A 23,266-nucleotide genomic window follows, 5' to 3' on the forward strand; every position below is an offset into this window, starting at 1 on the left:
CCAGGAGCTGGAGCTACAGGTGGCTGTGAACTCTGAATGTGCTGAAAACCCGGACTCTGTGACAATAGTGAACGCTCTTAATCACTGAGCGTCTCTCGGGCTCTGAGCGTCTCTCGGGCTCTGAGCGTCTCTCCGGCTCTGAGTGTCTCTCCGGCTCTGAGCATCTCTCCCGCTCTGAATGTATCTCCAGCCCTGAGCATCTCTCCCGCTCTGAGCGTCTCTTCAGCCCTGAGTGTCTCTCCGGCTCTGAGCATCTCTGAGCGTCTCTCCGGCTCTGAGCATCTCTCGGGCTCTGAGCGTCTCTCCAGCCCTGAGTGTCTCTCCGGCTCTGAGTGTTTCTCGGGCTCTGAGCATCTCTCCAGCCCTGAGCGTCTCTCCTGCTCTGAGCATCTCTTCAGCCCTGAGTGTCTCTCTGGCTCTGAGCATCTATCCGGCTCTGAGCATCTCTGAGTGTCTCTCCAGCCCTGAGTGTCTCTCGGGCTCTGAATGTCTCTCCAGCCCTGAGCGTCTCTCTGGCTCTGCAGTCAGCTTCTTCTGGATTCCAGAGATCAGGCCATCAGGCTTGTGCAGCGAGTACTTTTGCTCACCTAGTTGTCTCCCTGGCTTCTTTGCTTCTTCCCACTTTGAGACAGCCTTTTTTATTTTATTTGGGCTTTTATATTAGCATACAGAGTAATGGGTTTCATTACGGCATTTCATAGATAATGTGTTCTTGTTGGTCCTTCTCTACATCCCTCCCTGTTCCCTATGCCCGTCCCCTTTCCCCTGGTGGGTCCCCTCCCCTATGCACCCCTTCTGCTTTCATGGCAATGATTCTGTTCTTTCTGCTCCCTTAAGATCTCTCCTTCCGCTCTCAAGGGCTTTTCCTTAAAGTTATGACCTACCCTCCCCCACCACCATATACATACACATTAGGTACAACTTAGCATCCAGGATCCTCCGTCAGAGACATGTGGTGTGTCTTGTTTGTATTTCTGGGTGGGTCTGGCTTCCTTCAGTTCACATAACGACCTTCAGTTCTATCCATTGTCCTGCAAATGTCATGACATCATTCTTCTTCACGACTGCATGGAATTCCACTGTGCATATGTAAGGTGTTTTCTTGATCAGTCATCTGTTGATGGGCAAGTAGGCTGGGTCCTTTTCCTGGCCCTTGTGACCAGAATGGCAGTGACCAGGAATGCTCAGGTGTCTCAGAGGTGTGCTCTCGAGTCCTCAGGGTATGCACCTGTTTGTAACTTTTAAAAAGCTTTTCGAGACAGGGTCACTCTGTATCCCTGGCCAGCCTGTAACTTTCTATGTAGACAGTCACAGCACAAGGTGGATGTCCAATGTTCAGTCACCTGGGTGAGGGGTAGGACGCCTGCCACTTCTAGCCTCAATTAAGAACATCGTCCATCAGCCCATCACACCAGCTGGGAAAGTGCTGCCAAACATGATCACTTTGGCTCCATTACGGAGCAGGAAGATGGTAGGTGGGCTCCTTTTCATGTGTGTGTGGGGGGCACTGTATAGTCTTAGGAACGTGTCATTCCCAGTATAGGCAAACTAAGTTCTCACACCAAACCAGTAGGGTAGGAGTTCTGCCCTCAGCAGGTTGAATTTATTCCTCACTGGAGAGGGTCCTGGGAACAGGAAGTTAAGGACTGACCTAGGGGAAGCTCTGGGCTGGGTTAGGTAATTTGGGGGCAGGTTTACAGAAACCAGCTCCCTTCCCAGAGAATAACAGTGAAAGAGACCATGTGAGACCATGCTGAACTTGGGGCCAGTGCACCATAGACATTGTTCAGACCCCACCCCGTCAGGGGACAGGGAGCAAGTGCAGCTCTGTTCATTCTTTGGCCTTTCCGGTGTCATAAGTGGGCTTCACACCACTCACGTCCAACTCCTCTGTTAAATGTAAGAACCAACACCTGGTGCAAGGATTTATTAGATTCATTCAGCGTTTGTGTGCTGAGGCACCGCGGAGGTGGCTCTCTGGGTAATGTGCTTGTCATGTGTGGTGGTTGGAAAGAAAATGGTCCCCAAAGGAAGTGGCATTTTTAGGAGGTGTGGCCTTGCTAGAGGAAGTGTGTCACTGTGGGGGTTGGCTTTGAGGTCTCATATATGCCCAAGTCATGCCCAGTGTGGCAATCTCCTGCTGCTGCCTGTGGATCCAGATGTAGAACTCTCAGCTCCATCTCCAGCACCACGTCTGCCTGTGCACCATCATGTCTGCCATGATGATAATGGACTGAACCTCTGAACTGTAAGACAGCTCCAGTTAAATGTTCTCCTTTATAAAAGTTGTCTCTTCACAGTGATAGAAACCCTAACTAGAACACAATGTAAACAGGAGGACCTGAGAACAAATCTCTGATCCCTACATAAAATAAAAATAAAAATAAAATAAAATTTAAAAAATTTTAAAAAAGGCAAGTATGGAGGCGCAGGCTTGTAATCCCAGGATGGAGGAGCAGGAACAGGAGCTTCCCTGGGACTTGCTGGCCAACTTGTCTAGCCAAACTCAGGAGTTTCAGGTTCAGGGAGACACACCACCCCAAAGCTGTCTCTGTGGTAAAGGCTCTTGCTGACCTGAGCTGGGTCCCTACAGTGAGAGAAGAGAACAAACTCTCAAAAGTTGTCTTCTGACCTCTAAGAGATGTCAAGTGCACAGACAGACAGACAGACACACACACACACAAATATGTAAAATTTTAAAAGGGCCTGGAGAGGTGGCGCATCAGTTAAGAGCACTTTCTATTCTTGGACCCAAGTTCGGTCCTCAGCACCCACATCAAGCAGTTTCATGACCACCTGTAACTTCAGTTTCAGGGATCTGAGCCCTTCTTCCAACCTCCTTGGGCACTTGCATGCTTGTGGTACACACACAGAGGGACATACACAAAAATTTTTAAAAATATTAAAAGAAAATAAGGGGAGATAAATTGAGTTCTGGCCTTGACAGGTGTACGCACAGATACGTACATTAAAAAAAAAATCCAGGGGCTGGAGAGATGGCTCAGAGGTTAAGAGCACTGCCTGCTCTTCCAAAGGTCCTGAGTTCAATTCCCAGCAACCACATGGTGGCTCACAACCATCTGTAATGGGGTCTGGTGCCCTTTTCTGGCCTGCAGGCATACACACAGACAGACTATTGTATACATAATAAATAAATAAATAAATAAATAAATAAATAAATAAATACTTTAAAAAAAAAAAATCCAGCCAGGCGGTGGTGGTGCATGCCTTTAATCCCAGCACTCGGGAGGCAGAGGCAGGCGGATCTCTGAGTTCGAGGCCAGCCTGGTCTACAAGAGCTAGTTCCAGGACAGGCTCTAGAAACTACAAGGAAACCCTGTCTCGAAAAACCAAAAAAAAAACCAAAAAAATCCCAACTTGGTGGTGGTGGTGGCCAACATCTTCAACCCCAGCACTTGGGAGCAGAGGCAGGTGGATCTCTGTGAGCAAGAAACTAGCCGTGTCTACAGAGCAATTGCCAGGATAGTCAGGGCTGCACAGATACAGCGCACAATGACCGTCTGCGCTCTATGCGCTACCATACAGTTCTCGTGCTTCCGGCAAGGGGCTGGAGTTTGAAACACACAGAGACTCACAGACAGAGAGACAGAGACACGGACCTCTAGTCACTGGTAAGAAGCTCCTTATTCAATAGCATCACAGAGGCTTAGATACCCAACACAGTCAGATGGGCCAACAGGTGAAAACCTCATCCTCTGATCCTCAAGGCCAAGGCAACAAGCGCTCGTGAAGCAGAGCTGGTAAACAACTTTGACACAGCCTTTAGTAATTCAAATCAGTAAAGATCTCTAGCAGGGAAAAGCAGCTGGAGGCCAGGACTCCAAATGGTCCCAACACACAGAGAAACCCCAAAAGAAAATAAAATTGCTGACTTTTAACAATTGGGTTCAGCCAGGTGTAGGGCCGATCCCCAAGGCGTGGAAAGAGGCTCTCACCGGCCTGCTTGGCTATGGCGCCCCCTAGTGGAAAAAGGCAATAAGAACAGCTCATCTGAGAGCTGCCTCTCAAGGGTCTCTCCATTCTGGACTCCTTGATCACCTCCTTACCGCCCGCTCCCCAGTGCTGGGAAGATGTGGTCCCAGACAGGTCTGACTTTGTCATTTTTACCAGTTTTGTGCCCTGTGAGTGTCTGATACTGTCCTCGTCGCTGCTGGTCCCCAGGCACTCTGCCTGTTCCCCTGCTCAGTAAATTCTTTTTTCCCCTTCTTTTTAAAGATTTATTCGTTTTATTTTTTATGTGTATGGGTGTTTTGCATACCATATGTGTGTAGTACCTAAAGAGACCAGAAGAGGGAGGTAGATCATCTTCCATTGGAGTTACAGTCGGTTGGGAGGCATCCTGTGGGTGCTGGGAATTGAATCCAGTCCTCTGAAAAGCAATCAGTGCTCTCAACTGCTGAGCCATCTCTCCAGCCCTTCGTTATGTTCTTGGTGCACAAATGGCCAGAGATGATTGGATTTCTGGGTTCAAGTGGAAAGGAGGTGGGTGCCATTTGAAGACCCAGAAGATTGGATTGGAGGCAGTAGTGTGTGCTTGGAATGGGGTCCACTGTGGAGCATCTAGGGGTGGAATTGTTGTTCTGTAGCCTTGGTCTGTCCTGGGCTTTGTCTGTTTATTGACAGGATCTCCTGCAGCCAAGGCTGGTTTCAAACTCATTATATAACCAAGGGTGTCCTTGAACTTCTGATCTTCCTGCTTCCACTTCCCTGGTGCTGAGATTCCAAGTATGGGGGTCCCTAAACCCAATTATGCCTTGCTGGGGATGTAATGCCAGGGCTTTGTCAGCTGAGCCACATCCCCAGCCCTCTGCCCCTTTTCCCTGAACCCTGAAGTGAAGTGCTGTTCACAAAGTTCAGCCTAGGGTGGTAAAGGGCCTGGCTGGAATCTGGGGTTCCCCCCCCCCCGTGCAGCCACACCAAGCTTCTATTCTGGTGGTGGCTGTCTCCTCCAGGCAAACACCCATGGTGGCCTTCAGAATCCCTTGGCCCCAAATCAGGATGAGGAAATAAAAGTGTGGCTTGGCGATCACAGTTTTGGGGGAAGTGGCCTTCTCACACGGCATCATCTACCCCTGCTGCCCCCAGCCGGGTCTATGGCCAGCAAAGCCATAAGATTTAAGAGGGGGCTGGGCGGTGGTGGCATACGCCTTTAATCCCAGCACTCAGGAGGCAGAGACAGGCGGATCTCTGTGAGTTCGAGACCAGCCTGATGTACAAGAGCTAGCTCCAGGGCAGCCAGGGCTGTTACACAGAGAAACCCTGTCTTGAAAAACCAAAACCAAAAATAAAAAAAGATATAAGATTTAAGACTTAAGATGCACAGCCTTCATGAGTCATCACCCGTGCTGGGATATGACTTGATGGTGATTCAGCTGCTCATATCGCCCACACTCCTGCAAGTAACCCCAATAAACTCATTGCTCTGCCAAGCTGGATGTGGACGGAATCCCTACCTTTGTTGGTCTGTGGCCTGTCCCGGGGGGCAGACCTCTCTGTATTTCCCCAAGAAAAGTCATGAATCCCATTGGAAAGCAGGGTATGGGCCAGAGAGAGGGCTCAGGAGGTAAAGGTGCCTGCTGCCAAGTCTGACAATCTGAGTTTGAATCCCCCGGAACCCATTCGGTGAAAGGAGAGAATCAACTCCCACCAGCTGTCATCTGACCCATACACGACGGTATGCACACACTTGTGCTCACAAGATGAATAAACACAATGTAAAAAAAGGGGGGGCTAGAGAGATGTCTGAGCCATTTAGGATGTGAACTTGTCTTCCAGAGGTCCCAAGTTTGGTTCCCAGCACCCATGTCCAGGGACTCACAAGTGCCTGCATCTCAGGAGGTCATACTCCTCCTCTGGCCTCCTCGGGCACCTGAATTACATACACACACACACACACACACACACACACACATCACACACATGCACATGCGCGAACAGGCACACACACTCACACACATGCACACACGTGCACAAGCACACACTCACACATACACACACACGTCATTTTAAAAGTTTTTAAAAAGTCCCTTTAAAGCAGGATCCTCCCTGCCTCCTCTAGACCCCATGGCCCCACAGATTCCCTAGGTCTCAGGGCACCCACGCTTTCTGGGCATGCTCCTGTAGGTCAGTGTCAACAACTAGGTCACACCTTTTACAGCTGTGTGACCTTGAACAGATGAGCTCTGTCACGTGTTAGTCTGGACAGCACCGTCTACCTGGTCAGGGACGGAGGAGGTCGTGATGATTGATGTGTGGCCCTTGGAGTTCCGGGCCTTGCTTGAAGCTCTCCCTCCCTGCCTACAGAAATGGACACAGCCACAATCCACCAGCCGCGCCTGGCCTCACTGTCCCCAAGCCCTGCTGTGACTCTCCTTAACACACTGACTGTTCCTCCAGACAAGAACACTGAGTTCAGGAGGGTCAGGTCTTTGCCTGATGCCTGTTCCGAGAGCCCTAGTAGCACCCATTGGTGGCAGAGGAGGGAATGTCAGGCGTGGATGGGGCTTCATCACGGGCGCTCTTGGTACCACTGTGTAGCTGTCATTTTGCACCTGATATATAAGCCAGCTTACCTTCCTGCCTGGGGCTGTGCCAGCTCACATGTCCTGCCAGCTGTGGCGATGGGGTCATGACCCTGCCCAGACTCCCGTGCGTCCTGCCTGTCACCTCAGGGCCAAGATGCTTCTCCAGGACAGAGGTTACTGGGTCTGACTGTTCCACTCCTTCTAGGTAAATATCTGTGTCTCTGATCAGGGTCAAAGAGACTAAGCAGGCCTGGGCTGGCAGCTGTGACCCTGACTGCAGCTCTGAATTCATGTCCTTGGCTGTGTGGCCTTAGATAAGTCAGACAGCCTCTCTGGCTGCATCAGCTTTTGAATATATATGTGTACCAGCCTGGTCTATAGAGCAAGTTCCAGGACAGTCAGGGCTACCCAGAGGAACCCTGTCTGGAAAAAACCAAAACCAAAACCAAAACCAAAAAGAATTGAACTCGAGTCCTCCGGATGAGCCAGTAACCCCAGAATGGCCAGTGTCCAGACAGGGTCCAGCCCAGTCGTTCTTGCCAGAGTTCCTCCAGGAACCCTCCTCAGCCACACTTGAGAAGGGCCCTTTGGGGATCTAATAGGAACTCTCTTGACTTCAGCCAGTTCTGCACTCACTTTCCAGAAAGTTCCATCTGGGTTTATAATCATGACTCTCCCTTTGCATCACTATGCAAATCTCATGACCGGGCCCCTTTTCTCCTGGGGAGATGTAGCCAGTGCTGGGTGGGGAGACAACTCTAGGTTAGAGGCACAGGGAGGCAGAGTGTGTCTCAGTGGCCATGGTGAAAACGCCTTACCTCACCAACTCCCCCAGACCAAACCACAGCCCTGGACGTGAGAAAGCACCGAGTACTGGCAAGAAGGCTCTGCAGATAAAAGCACTGGCCACCAAGCTGAGACAGGGTTTCATATACAATCAACACATACACGGAGAAAACGAGAAAGGAAACCGAATAGCATCTTGATTGACAGGGATAAGCCCCTCTCTCATAGCATCTTCTGCCACTCCCTCTCAGAACCAGAGGCCGACCCACCTACCTCTGGGCCCCGGGAAAGAGGCCCCGGAACAGCCTAGCTCAGTATGAGCCTGGCCTGATTAATGGCCTGCCTGATGATACCCACCCTGCATCTCCCAGGTACCTCAGGGCAAATCCCCACTGTCATTCGCCCTCCTTGAGGAGTCTGTGCCTTCCCGGATGCCTTCCTTGTCTTGTAGCACCCACGCCCTCCATTCCCGCATCCTTCTTACTCATGGAGCCGCTCCTTGGACTGTCACCCCTCCTGGGTGTTTGCTCCTGTCTGGAAAGTCCTTCCTTTGATTTGCTGAGGTCACGCCACCCCTGGCTCCCCCAGTCTGGCTCAACAGCGACTTGGACTGGTCCCTAGAGAAAGCCTTTGCATACAGCTTCCCCTGCTCTGGCTCCTGGAGGGTTTGGGGTATAGCAGGACCAAATTTAAGAATGATCTGTGAAAACAAACAAACAAATAAAAAAAATTAAGAAAGAAAATGATCTGGAAATTTTTAAATGAGTCCACAGTGCAAGTTTTGGGAGGGCAGAAGCGGCTCCTTTGTCTCTGAGGTCCCTGACTACTTAGCAGGGTGCAAGGAAGCTTTGTGTTGTTTATTCCGAGGTGACTGGGCACCTATCAAGACCCTGAGGGTCAGCTGAGTGGTGGCGCACGCCTCTAATCCCAGCACTCGGGAGGCAGAGGCAGGCAGATCTCTGTGAGTTCGAGGCCAGCCTGGTCTACAGACAAGTTTCAGGACAGGCTCCAAAGCTACAGAGAAACCCTGTCTTGAAAGAAGCAAACAAGACCCTGAGGGTCTGGGGACAGGTGCCTCATGTTTGTTCTCAAGCCGTGTCTGTCCTACAGAGGAAGAAACTGCATAGTGGATCTGCTGCAGGATAGGGGGCCTTGAAGACAGCCAGCCGAGAGGAAGTTCCTTCCTTCCTTCCACCCTGTGGGCCCCAGGGATCAAACTCAGGTCTTCAGGCTTAGCAGCAAGCACCTTTACTCGTAGAACCATCTTGCTGCTCCACCCCCAATCCATGTCTAGTTACTGGCTTCTCAGCCCTGACCCCACTGTATATTCGCTCAGGTGATTCCCTCCACGGGAGGGACTGACCTCACACTGCAGAATGTTTACCTTATTCCTGAGCTCCCCCACCCCACATGCTAGGATCATGTCAAGGGTAAGAGCCCAAAGTGTATTCTGACCCTGCCAATAGTCCTTGGTGCGCAGATAAAATGGGGCAAAGAAGGCAAAATCATTTGAGTTTCTATGATTTAGAATTTTTTATATTTAAATTAATTAATTAATTAGTGTGTGTAGGGGTGTGCACATGCCACAGTGTATGGGAGTAGGGTCAGAGGACGCACTTTTGGGAGTCCGTTCTCTCCTTCCACTGTGTGGGTTCTTCTGGGGATTAAACTCAGGTTGTCAGTCTTGGGAGCATGCCCCTTTACCCTCTGAGCCATTTCTCCAGCCCTGGCTCCTACTTTAGCCTCCCAAACGTTCCAGCAGAGGATTGTGATCTGTGAGTCTACCCCTAAATAAATAACATTTTATTATACTCAATTCTGAGCGAGTGTGGGATTTCTTTTTAGCATCCTTCTTCAGCCCTCTGCATCAGCAATCTCCAACAAGCCACGGAAACCCAGGGACTGAGCACGGATGAGCATGGATGGCGGGAGCCCGGAAAGCAGTGGTCTCTGAGAGCAGCATGGGTTTACCCGAGCAGAGCAGCCACGCTGCCCTGCGCCTGTAGCTGGGACACTCGCCATCCATTGCTGCCACAGCCCTATCATAGAGTCATCGGATGACACGCCTTCCACGCATGTCCGCGCAACAGCCGGGAGGAAATGGGTCTTTGTGTCGCAGTAGATGATCGCCGTCACCGCAGCTGACAGGGTAGAGCCCGCTCAGCAGGTCCGGGAACACCCAGGACAGGACACACAGGCTGGACTCTCAGCAGTGAGTCAGGGAGATGTTCAAAGGTGCGTTTAGCCTGGAAACGGCCTCCAGCGATGGGCGCTGGGAGGCTCTGCTCCAGGGGCACCAGAAGGGTGATAGCGCACAACTGTCTTCTCCCATCTCAAAGTGGGCATCACAGTGGGGGAGAGATTTGAACTAAAAATTGGACGTTTTAAAAATACCTATTTTATAAGTATGTGCACATCTGTGAGTTTTTGTGGGGGGGGGTTGTGCACAGGAGTAAAGGTGCCCTTGGATACCAGAGACCAGAAGCATGGGATCCCCTGGAGCTGGTGTTACAACAATTGTGAGCCACCTGCCAGGAGGGCTGGGAATCAAACTGGGGTCCTCTGTCTCCCCAGTGCTGGGATTAAAGGCCTGTGCTGCCGCTGCCCCCTCGCCCCAGGCTTTAATTCACTTTTATATTTTATTCAAAATGAAAGCCGGGTATGGTGGCTCAAGCTTTTAGTTAAAATATTTGGGAGGCAGAGGCGGGAGTCTGAGGCCAGCCAAGTCTACAGACTGAGTTCCAGAATAGCCAGAATCCCTTGGGTCTCAAGGCCTCTTCATACGTAGTTCTGGCAACTCACAGTGGTTACACTGTGATCAGTCGATCTGGCATCAGATCAACCGATCTGGAGTCAGGACTCGGCTGATACGACCCTAGGTGTTTACCACACACCTGAACGTTAGTAACGACTCTGTCCAGGTTACACACCTGACCCGAGGCTGAGGGAACTTTAAACCCAGGTTCTTCACTTTGAAACCAATTCTCCCCTGTGCTCCACTGATGACCCAGCTAAGAAACCCGAGGAAGCAAATGCATTTAATGACGAGATTTCCTGTCTGTGGATAATGGCGGTTGCTTCTTAACAAAGTAACTCAGTCCCTCCATCCCCCCCCCCCGCCCCGCCCCGCCCCGCCACGGTATACTTTTGAGAAACGGCCTTCATCTGCGTGCACTAGGGTGACCCAGGAAGAGAGAGCCTCAACTGAGGAGTTGCCGCCATGAAGCTGGCCGATGGTCACATTTGGTTTTTCTTGATTGATGATTGGTGCGGGAAGGCCCAGCCCCCTGTGGGCGGAGCCACCCTGGGTGGGTGGTGCTTGTACTTGAAAGCAGGCGGAGAGCCAAGCGAAGCAAGCCAGGAAGCAGCATTTCTGCAAGACCTCTGCTTCAGTTTCTGCCTCCAGGTTCCTGCCTTGACCTCCTTCAGTGGTGGGCTGTAACCTGTAAGCCAAACAAACCCTTTCCTCCCCCAAGTTACTTTTATCACGGCAATATGAAAATAATTAATACAGTTTGGTACCAAACATACTTTATTCTTTAATTGGGGAGAAGAGACTAAAAAAAAAGATTTATTCAATTTTATGAGTAGTCTGTTTTACCTGTGTATGTCTTTGAGCGTATATCTCTATACCATGTTCGTGCAATGTGGGCAGAGGCCAGAAGAGGGCGTCGGAGCCCCTAGAATTCAGACAGCTGTGAGCTGCCATGTGCTGGGATTCGAGCATGTGCCATCAAGCCCCTACCGCCGCGTCTCATTGGCTTTCTTGGCTGTGAAATATTTCTGTCTGAACACACTGCTGTGAGACGGGAGGTCGGCTTCACCCTCTCTGTTGGTACTAGAGATGTTATCTGTCTGCACTCCAGGACAGTCACACTGGAGTAGGGCAGCGGGTAAGGCTCCTGGCGGCAACCAGCCTCACCGAGTCCTGCCATTTCACCCTCGGCAAACCCGTTAGCCTTGTGGCTTCTGGGTTTCATTTCCTCCTCCATGTCCATTCTCCCTCTGTCTGGCAATGATTGTGGCTCCCAGAGAGGAAGCAGCTACTCAGTCATTCTGACGCAGCTTACTGACGTCATGCACGTATGATTCCGTCTACATTTTTTATGACGGTTAGTTACTCTGTGGTGCGGGGAGCACACGGGCCATGGCATGTGTGTGCGAGTCTAAGGGGAGCTTTCAGGAGTCCGTTCTCTCCTACCCTGTGAGCCCCAGGATTTGAGCTCAGGTTCTCAGCCTTGGAGGCAAGCACCTTTACCTACTGGGGTTACAGGTGAGGTGTGCCTGAGACCTTCCTTCTGAAATGTTTTACTTTTTTCAAGACACATGTCAGTCTTTAAAAAGGTCATTACTTTTATTTTTCCCAAGACAGGGTCTAACTACGCAGTTCTGGCTGTCCTGGAACTTACTGTGTAGACTAGGCTGGCCTCAAACTCACAGAGATCCACTTGCCTCTGCCTCCCAAGTGCTAGGATTAAACTTGTGTGCCATTAGGCACAGATAGCTGTCTTTTCTTTTAGGTTTATAAATTTATTTATTTAGAAAAGAAAAACTATCTTTTTTCATTTTATATACCAATCCCACTCCCTCCCCTTCTGTTCCCTTTAAACCCCTCTCCCCCTAACCCCGTCTTTCTTTCAAAAGAAGGTATCCTGTGTCTGGGATGTCAAAGCCACATCTCCAAGTTACAGCAGGCTACAAGATGTTGCCCTTGAATGTGTTCTCAAGAACAGAGGCATGGGACTCCTGCAAGACTTCAGATTATTTTAAACTGTTTGGTACTATCTAGAGACATCTGTGACCGTTAAACACGGAGGAAGGGAGCATGGGTGCTGCTGGCGTCTAGAGGGTGGAGTCAAGGGTGGCCTGCAAAGGGTGGTTCTGTGAGAAAGAATTATCTGGCCGAGATGGCAGCAGTGGCAAAGTTAGAAAACCTTGCTTCAGATCCCCCAGAAACGCTGACTGTGGGGAGGAATTCACCAGTCCTCCGCCCCCCCCCGCTGGGGTGTGGCCCCTTCCCTCTGGGGTATGGCTCTCCTGTAGCCAGGGAGTTAGATGCAGGCTGTAACAGAGAAAGGGTTATGAGAACCGGGTCTTCAGGCCAGGTTTATTCTTAAGATCTTCCTCGTTGTGACTAAGAACCAGACATTCTAGCTGCAGACAGCCAGAAATGCTGATGATGTTTCAGGCTGTAAGCCTCTAGGAGACTCTTGGCCATAGCTAGGCAGTGTGCTTCTCTTAAATATGAAGACTGGAACGTCCATTTTAGATCTTGGAGTTTCCAATTAGAGGCATCCAATTGTTAACTCTGAAATCAAAGATGTGCCTGGCCCCAAACATTCTGGGGATCCTCAACCTTCACCAATGACCAGTGGGAAAGGGGGAGGGCATACTCTGGGAATATCACTGCTTTAGTTCCCACCATGTACCTCCGATGACCACCCATGGGTCTGTGTGGGGCTCCCTTGCACAGATGGCCTTTGTATTGGATGCTTTTGTGTACTAGCTCGACACAGGCTGGAGTCATCGGAGAGGAAGGAGCCTTAGTTGAGGACAAGCCTCCATGAGATCCAGCTGTGAGGCATTTCCTTAATTAGTGGATGTGGGGTGAGCCCCAGCCAACTGTGGGTGGTGCTGTCCCTGGCCTGGGGGCCCTGGGTGCTCTAAGAAAGCAGGCTGAGCCAACCAGGGGGAAGCGAGCCAGTAGATAACTCCCGGGCCTGGCCTCCACATCAGCTCCTGCCTCCAGGTTCCTGCCCCATTTGAGGTCCTGTCCTGACTTCCTTCAGAGACGAACAGCATTGTGTAGTGTAAGCTGAACAAACCCTTCCCTTCTCTACTTGCTTTTTGGGGCTGCTGTTTCATCACAGCGATAGAAACCCTAACTAAGACATCCTCTTAGGTTGTCTCCAGTACCTTCTACCAGGGAGAACGTGGCGCTCAACAGCTGTTTTCGTCTTGCACTTAATAACTTCAGGATGGGGGGCTGGAGAGATGGCTCAGTGGTTAAGAGCGCTGCTTGCTGGCCTGAAGTGGACATCAGACTGCTTGGAACTGGAGTTACAGCTGTGAGCTGCCATGAAGGTGCTGGGAATTGAACCCGAGTCTTCTGCAAAAGCAGCCAGTGCTCTTAACTGCTGAGCCATCTCTAGGCCCCACGTTTTTTGAGGCAGGCTCTCATTGTCCTAAAGTCGACTATGCTGGCTGACCAGGGAGCCTGAGATCTGCCAGCCTGGGTTTGCAGGTGTACGCTACCCCACCTAGACATCTGTACAAGGTTCTGAGAATTGAGCCGGGTGCTTCTGACTTGCAAGGCAACTCCTCTGCTGACAGAGACATCTCCATCTCCCCAGTCCACCTTTTGGCATTTACAGAAGTTACGTCTGTGACCACGTTGCAAAATACAAATGAGGATAACCAAACAGTGGGATCATTCTTTGTTCATGGATATGAACTGTAAGTTAGGAACACACTTTTGTTAGCTGTTTGGGGTAAGAGTAGCAACCAGAGCCTTCCCCTTTCCTCTTCCCATCTATATCCTAAGAGGCTCCGGTTACCATGTGAAGTTCATTCACCCAAGTTTCTGGGTCAGTTCTCCTTGGTCTAAGCAGGCCCACTCATAGCCCCAGGAGAGCAGGGTCCAGGTCTGTTAGTCCCCCAAATTATCTGATTTTTATTTTTATTTGGTTTTATTTTATTTATTTTTGAGACAGGGTTTCTCTGTAGCTTTGGAGCCTGTCCTGGAACTAGCTCTTGTAGACCAGACTGGCCTCGAACTCACAGAGATCCGCCTGCCTCTGCCTCCCGAGTGCTGGGATTAGAGGTCTGATTTTTATTTTTGTTACATTAAAAAATTCTGTTTATGTGGAGGTCAGAGGACAACTTGAGAGTTGGTTCTTTCTTTCCCCTATGTGGGTTCCTAGGATTGAATTCGGGTTGTCAGGCTTGGTGACAAGTCACTCTACTCCTAAACTGGAGTAGCTGAGTTTTACCAGAGCCACCCACACCTGCGTGCTAGCTGAAGCCACCTTCCCTCATGCTCACGGGAAGCCAGGGGAAAAGAACAGAGCTGACACTAGTGTTGCGTCTGACTATCGACATCATTTCCAGAAAATGGCTCTCATGGGTCCAAACGCCCAGCCGTGTGCTTCCTTCAATGTCCTCCCAGGATAGCCGGGAACCATACCAGCCAAGACCCTGAGAGCCTGGCTGTGAGACCCTGCAGCCTTTAATCCCATGATGCAGCTCGCTAGTTTTAAAAGACATTTTCCAGGGACATGAAGACAGCAGAGTCCAACAGATGTACTACAATCCTACACACATAGTCTCATGCCCAGCCCCCTCTCTGGCAATTTAAAGATAAAAATATACAGCACTTAGAATATTTAATCAGAAAGCAACTTAAAATCCACTGTGTAAGAGTGGTCAGTGGAGCTGACAAGGGCCAAATGCTAAGTAGACAGGTGGTGAATCCCATGGTTTCTGTCTCAACTATTCCAGCTCTTACTGTAGCGAGGAGACCACAGAAGGCATGGAGCAAACTGTGGGCATTCTCCGATCAGACTTAATTTCTGGTCACTGGGATTCAACTTGTACATCAGTTTATGCATGCTACAAAAAAAAAATAATCTTTGGGCCCTTTCAATCACGTGACACTGTGGAAACAGGTGTTTGCTCACAGCAGAGAGCTGACTCTACAAGTGAACTAAGCTCTAAAGGGTCTGCCAGAAATGCGTGCCAGCCCATGCTGAAACCACCACCATGAAGAGGAACACAGTAAACTTGAGAAAGCACTGAATTTGAAAAATAGGCTTTATTTACCCAGTGGTATTGCCTGACATCCTATGGCGTATGGGACTACAGCCGAGTTCATGAATACACACAGAATAGCAGTTCCCTCATTCCCTTGTTTTCTGGAGGAGAACCTGGGAGATGGCAGCATTTGGCTATGGATGCCAGGAGCTCTTCAGCCAGCTCCAGTGAGTCTGGGCCCTGGAGCATGGCCTCTTAACACAGCATGGTCACATGTGCAAAGACATCTGCAATAAAGTACTCCGAGCAGAACTGTTGGGAATCACACTTGCCTTCATAACCAGACACGCCACTAGGATGCGTCCTGCTGGGGTGTGGAAGCTGAGGTGCACACTGAGGTGGCAAGGCCTGGCCAGTCTGCCTCCTCCTTGGCTCCGGATGATGTAGGGTCCTACCCTGGCAGTCTGGAGCATGCATGTCCCTGCACTGATAGAGAATAGAGACACCTTGACCTAAATACAAGACCTGTCATGGCCAACACTGGAATTGGCTGTACATTTTCTTATTACACAAAAGGCTTAAATATATGGGTCCTCATATAGCACAAAGTGCCTGAAATTCAGAGTTATGCAAACAGTTCTTCACCCCTGAGGATTTCATCTTTATAAAGGTGAAAATACAAAACATTAAAATAATTTGCCCTTTCTCCCCATCAGAAGGAATCACATTCTCTCAGGATTCCTAAAACATACAAAATTCCAAGACAAAATTGATTTCTCCTCAAATCAACACTGAGACCGAGAATCAGTCAGTGTCAAGCTGCCGGGAGGACCCTTCCAAGGAAAGGTGCCTCTGACTGCCTGGCTCTGCCCTAACAACACTACTGAGAGAGACTGGAACGAGTCCTGGCCCACGAGCCTTTGCTCCTCACTTCGGTTCAGAGTTTCTTAGCTGGTTATCATAGTGAGGAGAACACGATTTCCAGAGCTGAGGAAAGGCCTCGTTCCCCTTGACTGGTGACAGACGGCAAGCCTCCAGGTGCTCTGTCCATCCCGTGTGTCTCTGCGCCGTGAGCACCTTGGAGGATCAGCTGTGTTCAACACAGAGGAGCGCTGGAGTGAGGAGGCAGGAGCGTGCCCATGGCTTCAGCTGAGGCAACGTGGACTAGAGCGGCCAGGAAGTCTCCACGCGCCCGGCAGTCAGACAGGGGTTGTACAAGCATGCAAACACACCCGCACTCTGCTAGATGTGAAGAGCACACAGGAAGCGGCTGACGGCAGGAACCTCATCTCACTGAGGTGAGGGTTAAGCACAGACACCGCTCACTCCTGGGAGAGGGAGGGCGGCCACACAGACATGCATGCACATGCGCGCGGAAACAGACCACACACACAGACAGACACACACACACGGCCTCCCTGAAGGCTGCCTTGTTTCTTCCAGCTCACTACTGGCCACCCAATAGCCCTGTGCACTCGCCTGGCTCAGAATGTCAGCAGCTGCGGTTCTGTAACTATCTATGCGTCCTTCTCCTTTTAAGGCACAAACAGACTGACAGCTTTGGACACACCAGTCAGGCTCTGAGGACACGGTAAGCAAGCCAATCACAGGCTAGAGCCCAGGAGCCAGGTGGTCCTCTTCGGCTGTGTGCATGGCTGGGGCATGGCCTCTCTGTACCACTGTGGTGTGTGGTAAAGGCAGGGACACAAGAGAAGCCAGAGTGGCAAAAGTGTAACTAGGAATAGGGATCTTTTAAAATTTTACTCTGCACTTAATACATCCCTAACAAGACAGTCGTTTCCATCAGCCTGCCCAGACTCTGAGAAAGCAGGCAGAGGCTGTCATGGAGCATCCACAACTCATGAAGTGACTTCCATCCACAAAGACAGACAGACAGACAGACAGACAGACAGACAGACAGACAGACAGAGACACACACACACACACACACACACACACACACACACACGAACACTATGCACATACATGCACCCCCTTCTACCATGAAGGAATCTTTCAACAAGAGGCACTTGAATGATATTTGGAGAGTTCCCATGAAAAGGCCTTCCCCTCACAGTGAAGTGGGATCGACAGAACAGAACCAGGTGTTCAGGACTCCATTTCTTCTTGGTCAAGGGGTGGTGGCACAAAGCTGATGACTTCATCGTAGGTCAGGCCTGTGACAGGGAAGGAAGGGTGAGCTGTGAGAACTGAGACCGCTGTCTTTGCCAGCAGACACTCGCTCATCTGCCCTGCTACTTGCTCATGACCTGCAGCATGGCTTCTCACAGGGAGGACTATCCTGCCACTCATGACTGCTCAGGAGCAGTCAGCCCAGGTACTACAGTGGACGACAGGCCTAGCTCTGGGGGCTAACTGGACAGCTGACCTTGTGATTTATGAAGGAATCTGACATTGGATGAAGGAGATGTGGCTCTATTCCTGGCAGTCCCTAACAAGGCCAAAGGTAAGCTATAAAAACTCTTGCCCTGGCCCGGGCGGTGGTAGTACACACCTTTAATCCCAGCACTCGGGAGGCAGAGGCAGGAGGATCTCTGAGTTCGAGGCCAGCCTGTGGTCTACAAGAGCTAGTTCCAGGACAGGCTCCAAAGCAACGGAGAAACCCTGTCTTCAAAAACCAAAACCAACCAACCTCTTGCCCTAGTTTTATCAAATGGAACACTGCAAATGCATTGGCCCTGCTTAGTCCAGAGATGCTGTTAATGCGACCACGCCCCGAGCCTCAGCGGTCTGTCAGTGTGAAGAGCTGCACTCTGCGTGTGTGCCTGCAGCCTGCATCAGGGAACTGCACCTGCAGCCTGCATCAGGGAATGTATGCACCGAAGACCATGGCTGCAAGTTTAGTGAGCTGGCAATAACCATTCACAAGGGCTTTACTGAGACAGGATCTCATGAGGCCTAGGCCAGCCTCAAGCTACCTATGTATGCAGTGTGAATGACCCTGAGTACCGGAACCACAATACTAGGTGGCCATTGATGAGTTCTTATTTTTCCCAGAAAAGTGTTTTTTGGTTTTTTTTTTTTTTTTTGGTTGTTTTTTTGTTTTTCAAGATAGCTTTTTCTGTGTACCCTGGTTCTGTAGACCAGGCTGGCCTCAAACTCACAGAGATCTGTCTCTGGCTCCCAAGTGCTGGGATTAAAAGTGTGTGCCACCACCATTTGGCCCCAGAAAAGATTTTTAAAAGTAAGTTCTTGGGTTGGCCATGTGGCTCAGTGGTAGAACACTTGTGCAGTATGTGTGAAGTCCAATAAGCCGGGCATGGTGGTACACATTTTTCAGCACTTAGGAGGCAGAGGTAGGTCTGGTCCACAGAGCCAGTTCCAAGAGAGACAGCCAGCCCTACAGAGAGAAAAACAACAAGCCAAGACTAAACCGAGATCAAGCTCCTGAGCCCGCGCAAGCCCCGGACTCACTTTTCCACTCATCTATTAGGAGGTCCCTGCTTTCAAAGGACTGGTCGTAAGGGTCGGCCACAGGCTCGTCGTCAGGGTCGTGGTACTGAGCGAAGTAGGCGTGTGCCAGGGCTTGGGCAGCCGTGATCCTCTTATCTGAGTCCAGGACGAGCATCTTTTCCAGCAGGTCCACAGCTGTCCACGAGAGGACACATGCCATTAGTGCCACCACCACCACCACAGCCAAACCAAGGACCTTCTCAGGTATCTGCTCCTGCATGCAACCCCTTTCCTGTGTCTACATGTACGAAGCTAGCTGGCACATTTTAGGAAAATTACTGGAGGGGCTGGAGAGATGGCTCAGTGGTTAAGAGCACTGGCCGTTATTCCAGAGGGCCAGGGTCCAATTCCCAGCACTCACATGGCAGCTCAATTGCTGGTAACTCTAAGATCTGACACCCTCACACAGACATACATACAGACAAAATATCAATGCATATAAAAAATGAAAATAAATAAACTATATGTGTGTGTATTATTTTTAAAAAATTACTGGGCTGGGCAGGTATGTACTTCCTTGAACATTCTTCATTGTCCTAGGTTTCAAACCCAGGACAATAAACAAACTGTTAAAAGAAAGCTTAGAAACAAAAAAATTTGGGTTGGGCGAAGTTGTTCACACCTTTAATCCCAGCACTTGGGAGGCAGAGGCAGGAGGATCTCTGTGAGTTCAAAACCTACCTGGACTACATAACAAGTTCCTGGACAACCAGAGCTACATAGTGAGACCCTGTCTTACCACCCCCAAAATAACCCCTCAAAAACAAAGCAAAATATACTCCCCAAAACCAGGCTTTGAAGAAGCTGTTCTGCAATGTCAGCACCACACTGTGACTACTAAACCAAACTGTACTGAAAAGGAGATTGATGGCTAAAGCAATCTATGAGGCAGGCTGTTTGACCGAAGTCCCCCCCCACCCCCCCGCCTACTATACAACTTATATAACAGTACACAATGTTATATACTAACAATATAAATAAATATTCATCCAGAATTTCAAACAATTAGTAAGTTGAGGGTTTCCCAGAGGAGAAAAGATACTTCTCGATAAAGGTATCTGATCCTTATGACCCATAGAGTGAAAACCGAGACCCAGAACTAGCTGTTCAAACGGCAGGGGCACCCATGCCCTTGCAGGGGCATCAGTCCACGTCTGACATATTTCTCACCTTATTTCTGTGCTTCTCCTGAATTGTATGAAGATTACTGAGATGACACTTTATAGCCCAAACACTGCAGCACAAAGACACCGTCCTGCACGACCACGACACGGTCATTAACCCAAACCCGGTGTGTGGTAAAACGTTCCAATTCACAGCTGTCTCCAACTCACTTGTTCAAACGAAGATTTGCGTATGGGGCTCTCTCTCTCTGTGGCTTTTCTGAAGCTGCCTCACCTAGTCCAGGCTGACCTTGAACTCACCCTCGTGAGCACACTGGCATATTCCAGATGTGCAGCAGACAGCCATCACAGGTTTCCGTTACTTCTCTGTGCTGATGCACCCACCCTCCCATTTTCCGATTCTCTATATATAGGTCTAAATCTCTGGTCAGAATGAAGTCAGGCACCCTGGGCACGGGCACGTCACAGGCCATGGTGCTCTGAACTGGTGGGCACGACAGCCACTTGCTCCACTGCCAGCGGAGCTAAAGGTGACGGCATCCGAGTGTTTCCTTCTCTCCCCACGTGAGTCATCTGGGAATATTTTGGCTCCTGGAGAGTATCAGTCACTTTCGATAATGGTTTTAGCATTACTGATCTTTTTCTCCCCAGTGTCATGGCCTCATTAGAGGCTGAGGTTTCTTCACAGTGGAGGGCTGTGGGTGCCAAGGAGGAGGAAAGCTTCCTGAAGACATGATGTCCTCTGCTATCACAGTAATCAAGCATCTTGCGGCCAGAACTCCAGAGTCATCCACAGGAAATGTGCAGATGCTCAGATTCGTGAGCCTATCTTTAGAGAGGGGCTGGGGTGTGGCTTGTAGAGTGCTTGCCAAGTGTGCACAAGGTTTTTGATTCCAAACCAGCAGTGCATACACAGAGTGTGGTGGTGCACACTGCAATTCCAGCACTTGGGAGAGGAAGCAGAGGACCAGAAAACAGGCCACCAGGTGAACTGCCTAGCTATTCTTCTCATGGTCTTCCACAAGTCTGCTGATTTTATACTGAACACAAATGGGCGGGTACCTGCCACACTATGGTAAAAAGTTACACAGCCTCAGGACCAATGCACTTAGATGAGGACAAGGTCAGAAGAAAGAAAGACTTCTCAGGGATCGTGGCAGACAATGAAGTTCTCAGTTATGCTTTGTTCAGGAACAGCAATGATGTGAAGCCAGTGTCTGACCACAGGGCAGCTAATACATCGCTGGTGTGCAGGCCAGCTTGCTTGTTGGAGATGGCTAGTGATCGGTCACAGTGTGTTCCCCCTGACATCAACACTTGGCAATAGGCTGTGAGGCACGTTTGGGTATGAGCAGGCTGTGTTGAGCACCAGATTTCACTCCCCAGAAGTCTGGACTGACTCCTGGTAGCTGGTTCTTTTTAGTGTTTAAATGGGGACACCTATCAGGATGTATGTGACTTCAATCACAGGCAGAAGAAATCCTTTTGAGGCAGACAAGAGGGAGTCAAACAGGCACTGATGCATCTGAAATGTAGGGTGCTGGGGTGGACTCATTTTCCATCCCAACATCCCGGAGACCTTACAGATCACAGAGACTTCACAGACCTTTACCTGGATGCTGCAGCTAAAGCATGTCACAGAAGACCAATGAGAACATGTCACAGAGGCTGCAAAGCCAGCCCAAACCCTCAGCACCCTGCACACCCAAGGCCTGACTGATGTAGCTTAGGCTGGACTCACTCCTCCAAGAGTGCGGGCACCTCTCCTGCCACAAAGAGTGCACAGCCCACTGCACCGTGGCTATGGATGGCATTCTGTATGGGAAACAGCTTCTGAACCCACTGCCCTGGCCCCCAGCTCTCCGGAGGCAACAGCTGACTCTGGTCCACTCTGGTGCACGGCTTCTGGAGGCCTCAGAAAGTTAACATAACCCACACAGAAGCGTGAAGCAGCCTGCAGTAATATCTGCAGGAATGTGAGGAGGCCAAGGACACCAGCTGCCACACCCACTCACTCCCTTCCCACTGCAGTGAGTCTGTGGTCTGGCCTTCTGTGTTTACTACTGCCCACTACAATGTCCCAGAGTAAGGAACTAGCACCTCAGCAAGCTGCTGGAATCAGCTGAAGTACATATTAGCCCCATCGTTAAGGAATAGTAACTGTAGTTTTGGCTAAGGCATATCTTTTTTTTTAAAGATTTATTTTTATTTTATATGCACGTATGTCTGTGTGAGGGTGTCAGATCACCTGGAACAGGAGTACAGACAGTTGTGAGCTATCATGTGGGTGCTGGGAATTGAACCCAGGTCCTCTATAAGAGCAGCCAGTGCTCTTAAATGCTGACCTATCTCTCCAGCCCCCAGAAAGACACATTCTTAGCTACCATTGTCACTTCCGTTTGCCAGGGGACCCTAGAGGTGATGGAGGCAGGAAGGAATTGAGTTTAAGTCTGAGATGGCAAATTAACTCTGCAAAGCCAGCTGGTTAGGCCCCTGAAGGGCAGAGAGAAGAGGAAAGAGTCTGTGAGAGTGGAGGGCAACAGGATGCTGGGCACTAAGCATGGCCCTGTCTCTGCATTCTGCCCTCAGCTGGGCCCCATCTGCCACCAGCAGCTGTGAGGATCAGTGTCTGCTTGTAGTCTCCTGCCTTCTTCCCACAGTTTTCCGGTGTCTGCTACACGCATCCTTTCTCCCTCCATATTCGGCGACCCATTGTATGATTCTTCTTTAAATGTGACAGCATAAGCAGAAAGTAACAGCCATATTTATTAAGATCCAAAAGACACAGAACAAAATTTCAAGTCCCCAAATGAACGAGATCAACTTACCCAGGGGGTTGGCGCCAATAAACACATTTGCGAAGTTCATCTTCGGCATCTGGGCCAGGGACTGAATGTAGTTTCTTGCCTGTAAAAACATGGACTCTCAGAATGACTGTGTTCAGTACGGTTACTGCTCTCGGAGTGCCAGCAGCACAGTGCGGAACACTGTCTCAGCGGTTCCTCCCCCTTCTAGCCCCTCAGCTCCTCAGTGTGAGGCCACTGACTGTATTTCCCCCCACAGTTCTGTTTCACGGGGATGAGACTGCCAACCATCAACTGCCCTTCATTAGTCTTCTCATCACAGATAGGGTCAGAGGTCTGAAGAGAACAGAGACTTCTAAGAAGTGGTCTTTTCCTGGACTGTCTTCCTAGTCAGCTACATCTGGAAGAGAAGCTGGTACTGCAGCAGAGACTCACTCTAACCTGCAGCCATAGTAACAGACACACATGGCTGTAATCCCTTCCTACATAGCCATGCGGAATGGAAGAAGGAATTGAAGAGAGAGGTAGAGACCCATCTCCCCCAGAGAAGCCGTCCTTCAGTGCAGACAAGGAGAGTGTTCAGACAGGGCTGAAATGCAAACAGTGCTGTCATGACGGTTTGTTTGCTAACCTGGTTCCCCAAAATACCAAGGGCCTGTGAGAAGTACCCCAGTCACCTCTGACTACAAACTGGAGATAGGGTAATGATTATGAACTGGTCAAGAACCTGATTCTACCTGAATGCTCATATTTAATATGGACCACTTGTGTTTTAAAAAAA

General features: G+C 50.0%; 1 protein-coding gene across 3 annotated transcripts in view; it reads right to left on the bottom strand.

Moving 5' to 3' along the window:
* Nucleotides 1-15,125: 15,125 nt before the first annotated feature.
* The window catches only part of Mapk14 (mitogen-activated protein kinase 14), a 60,785-nt gene continuing 52,644 nt past the window's right edge, over nucleotides 15,126-23,266 (bottom strand). For 2 of the 3 annotated variants that reach the window (XM_038343907.1, XM_038343906.1), the window contains exons 10-12: nucleotides 22,510-22,588; nucleotides 18,519-18,692; nucleotides 15,126-17,260 (exon numbers count right to left, since the gene is read on the bottom strand). In XM_038343907.1, coding sequence (XP_038199835.1) covers nucleotides 17,193-17,260; nucleotides 18,519-18,692; nucleotides 22,510-22,588 — 321 coding nt within the window. In that variant the 3' untranslated portion in view covers nucleotides 15,126-17,192. Of the gene's footprint in view, nucleotides 17,261-18,518; nucleotides 18,693-22,509; nucleotides 22,589-23,266 lie in introns of those variants that run through there. The other variant, XM_038343910.1, reaches the window with a different exon arrangement.

Source organism: Arvicola amphibius, chromosome 9 (genome assembly GCF_903992535.2).
Source record: "Arvicola amphibius chromosome 9, mArvAmp1.2, whole genome shotgun sequence".
Classification (NCBI taxonomy): domain Eukaryota; kingdom Metazoa; phylum Chordata; class Mammalia; order Rodentia; family Cricetidae; genus Arvicola; species Arvicola amphibius.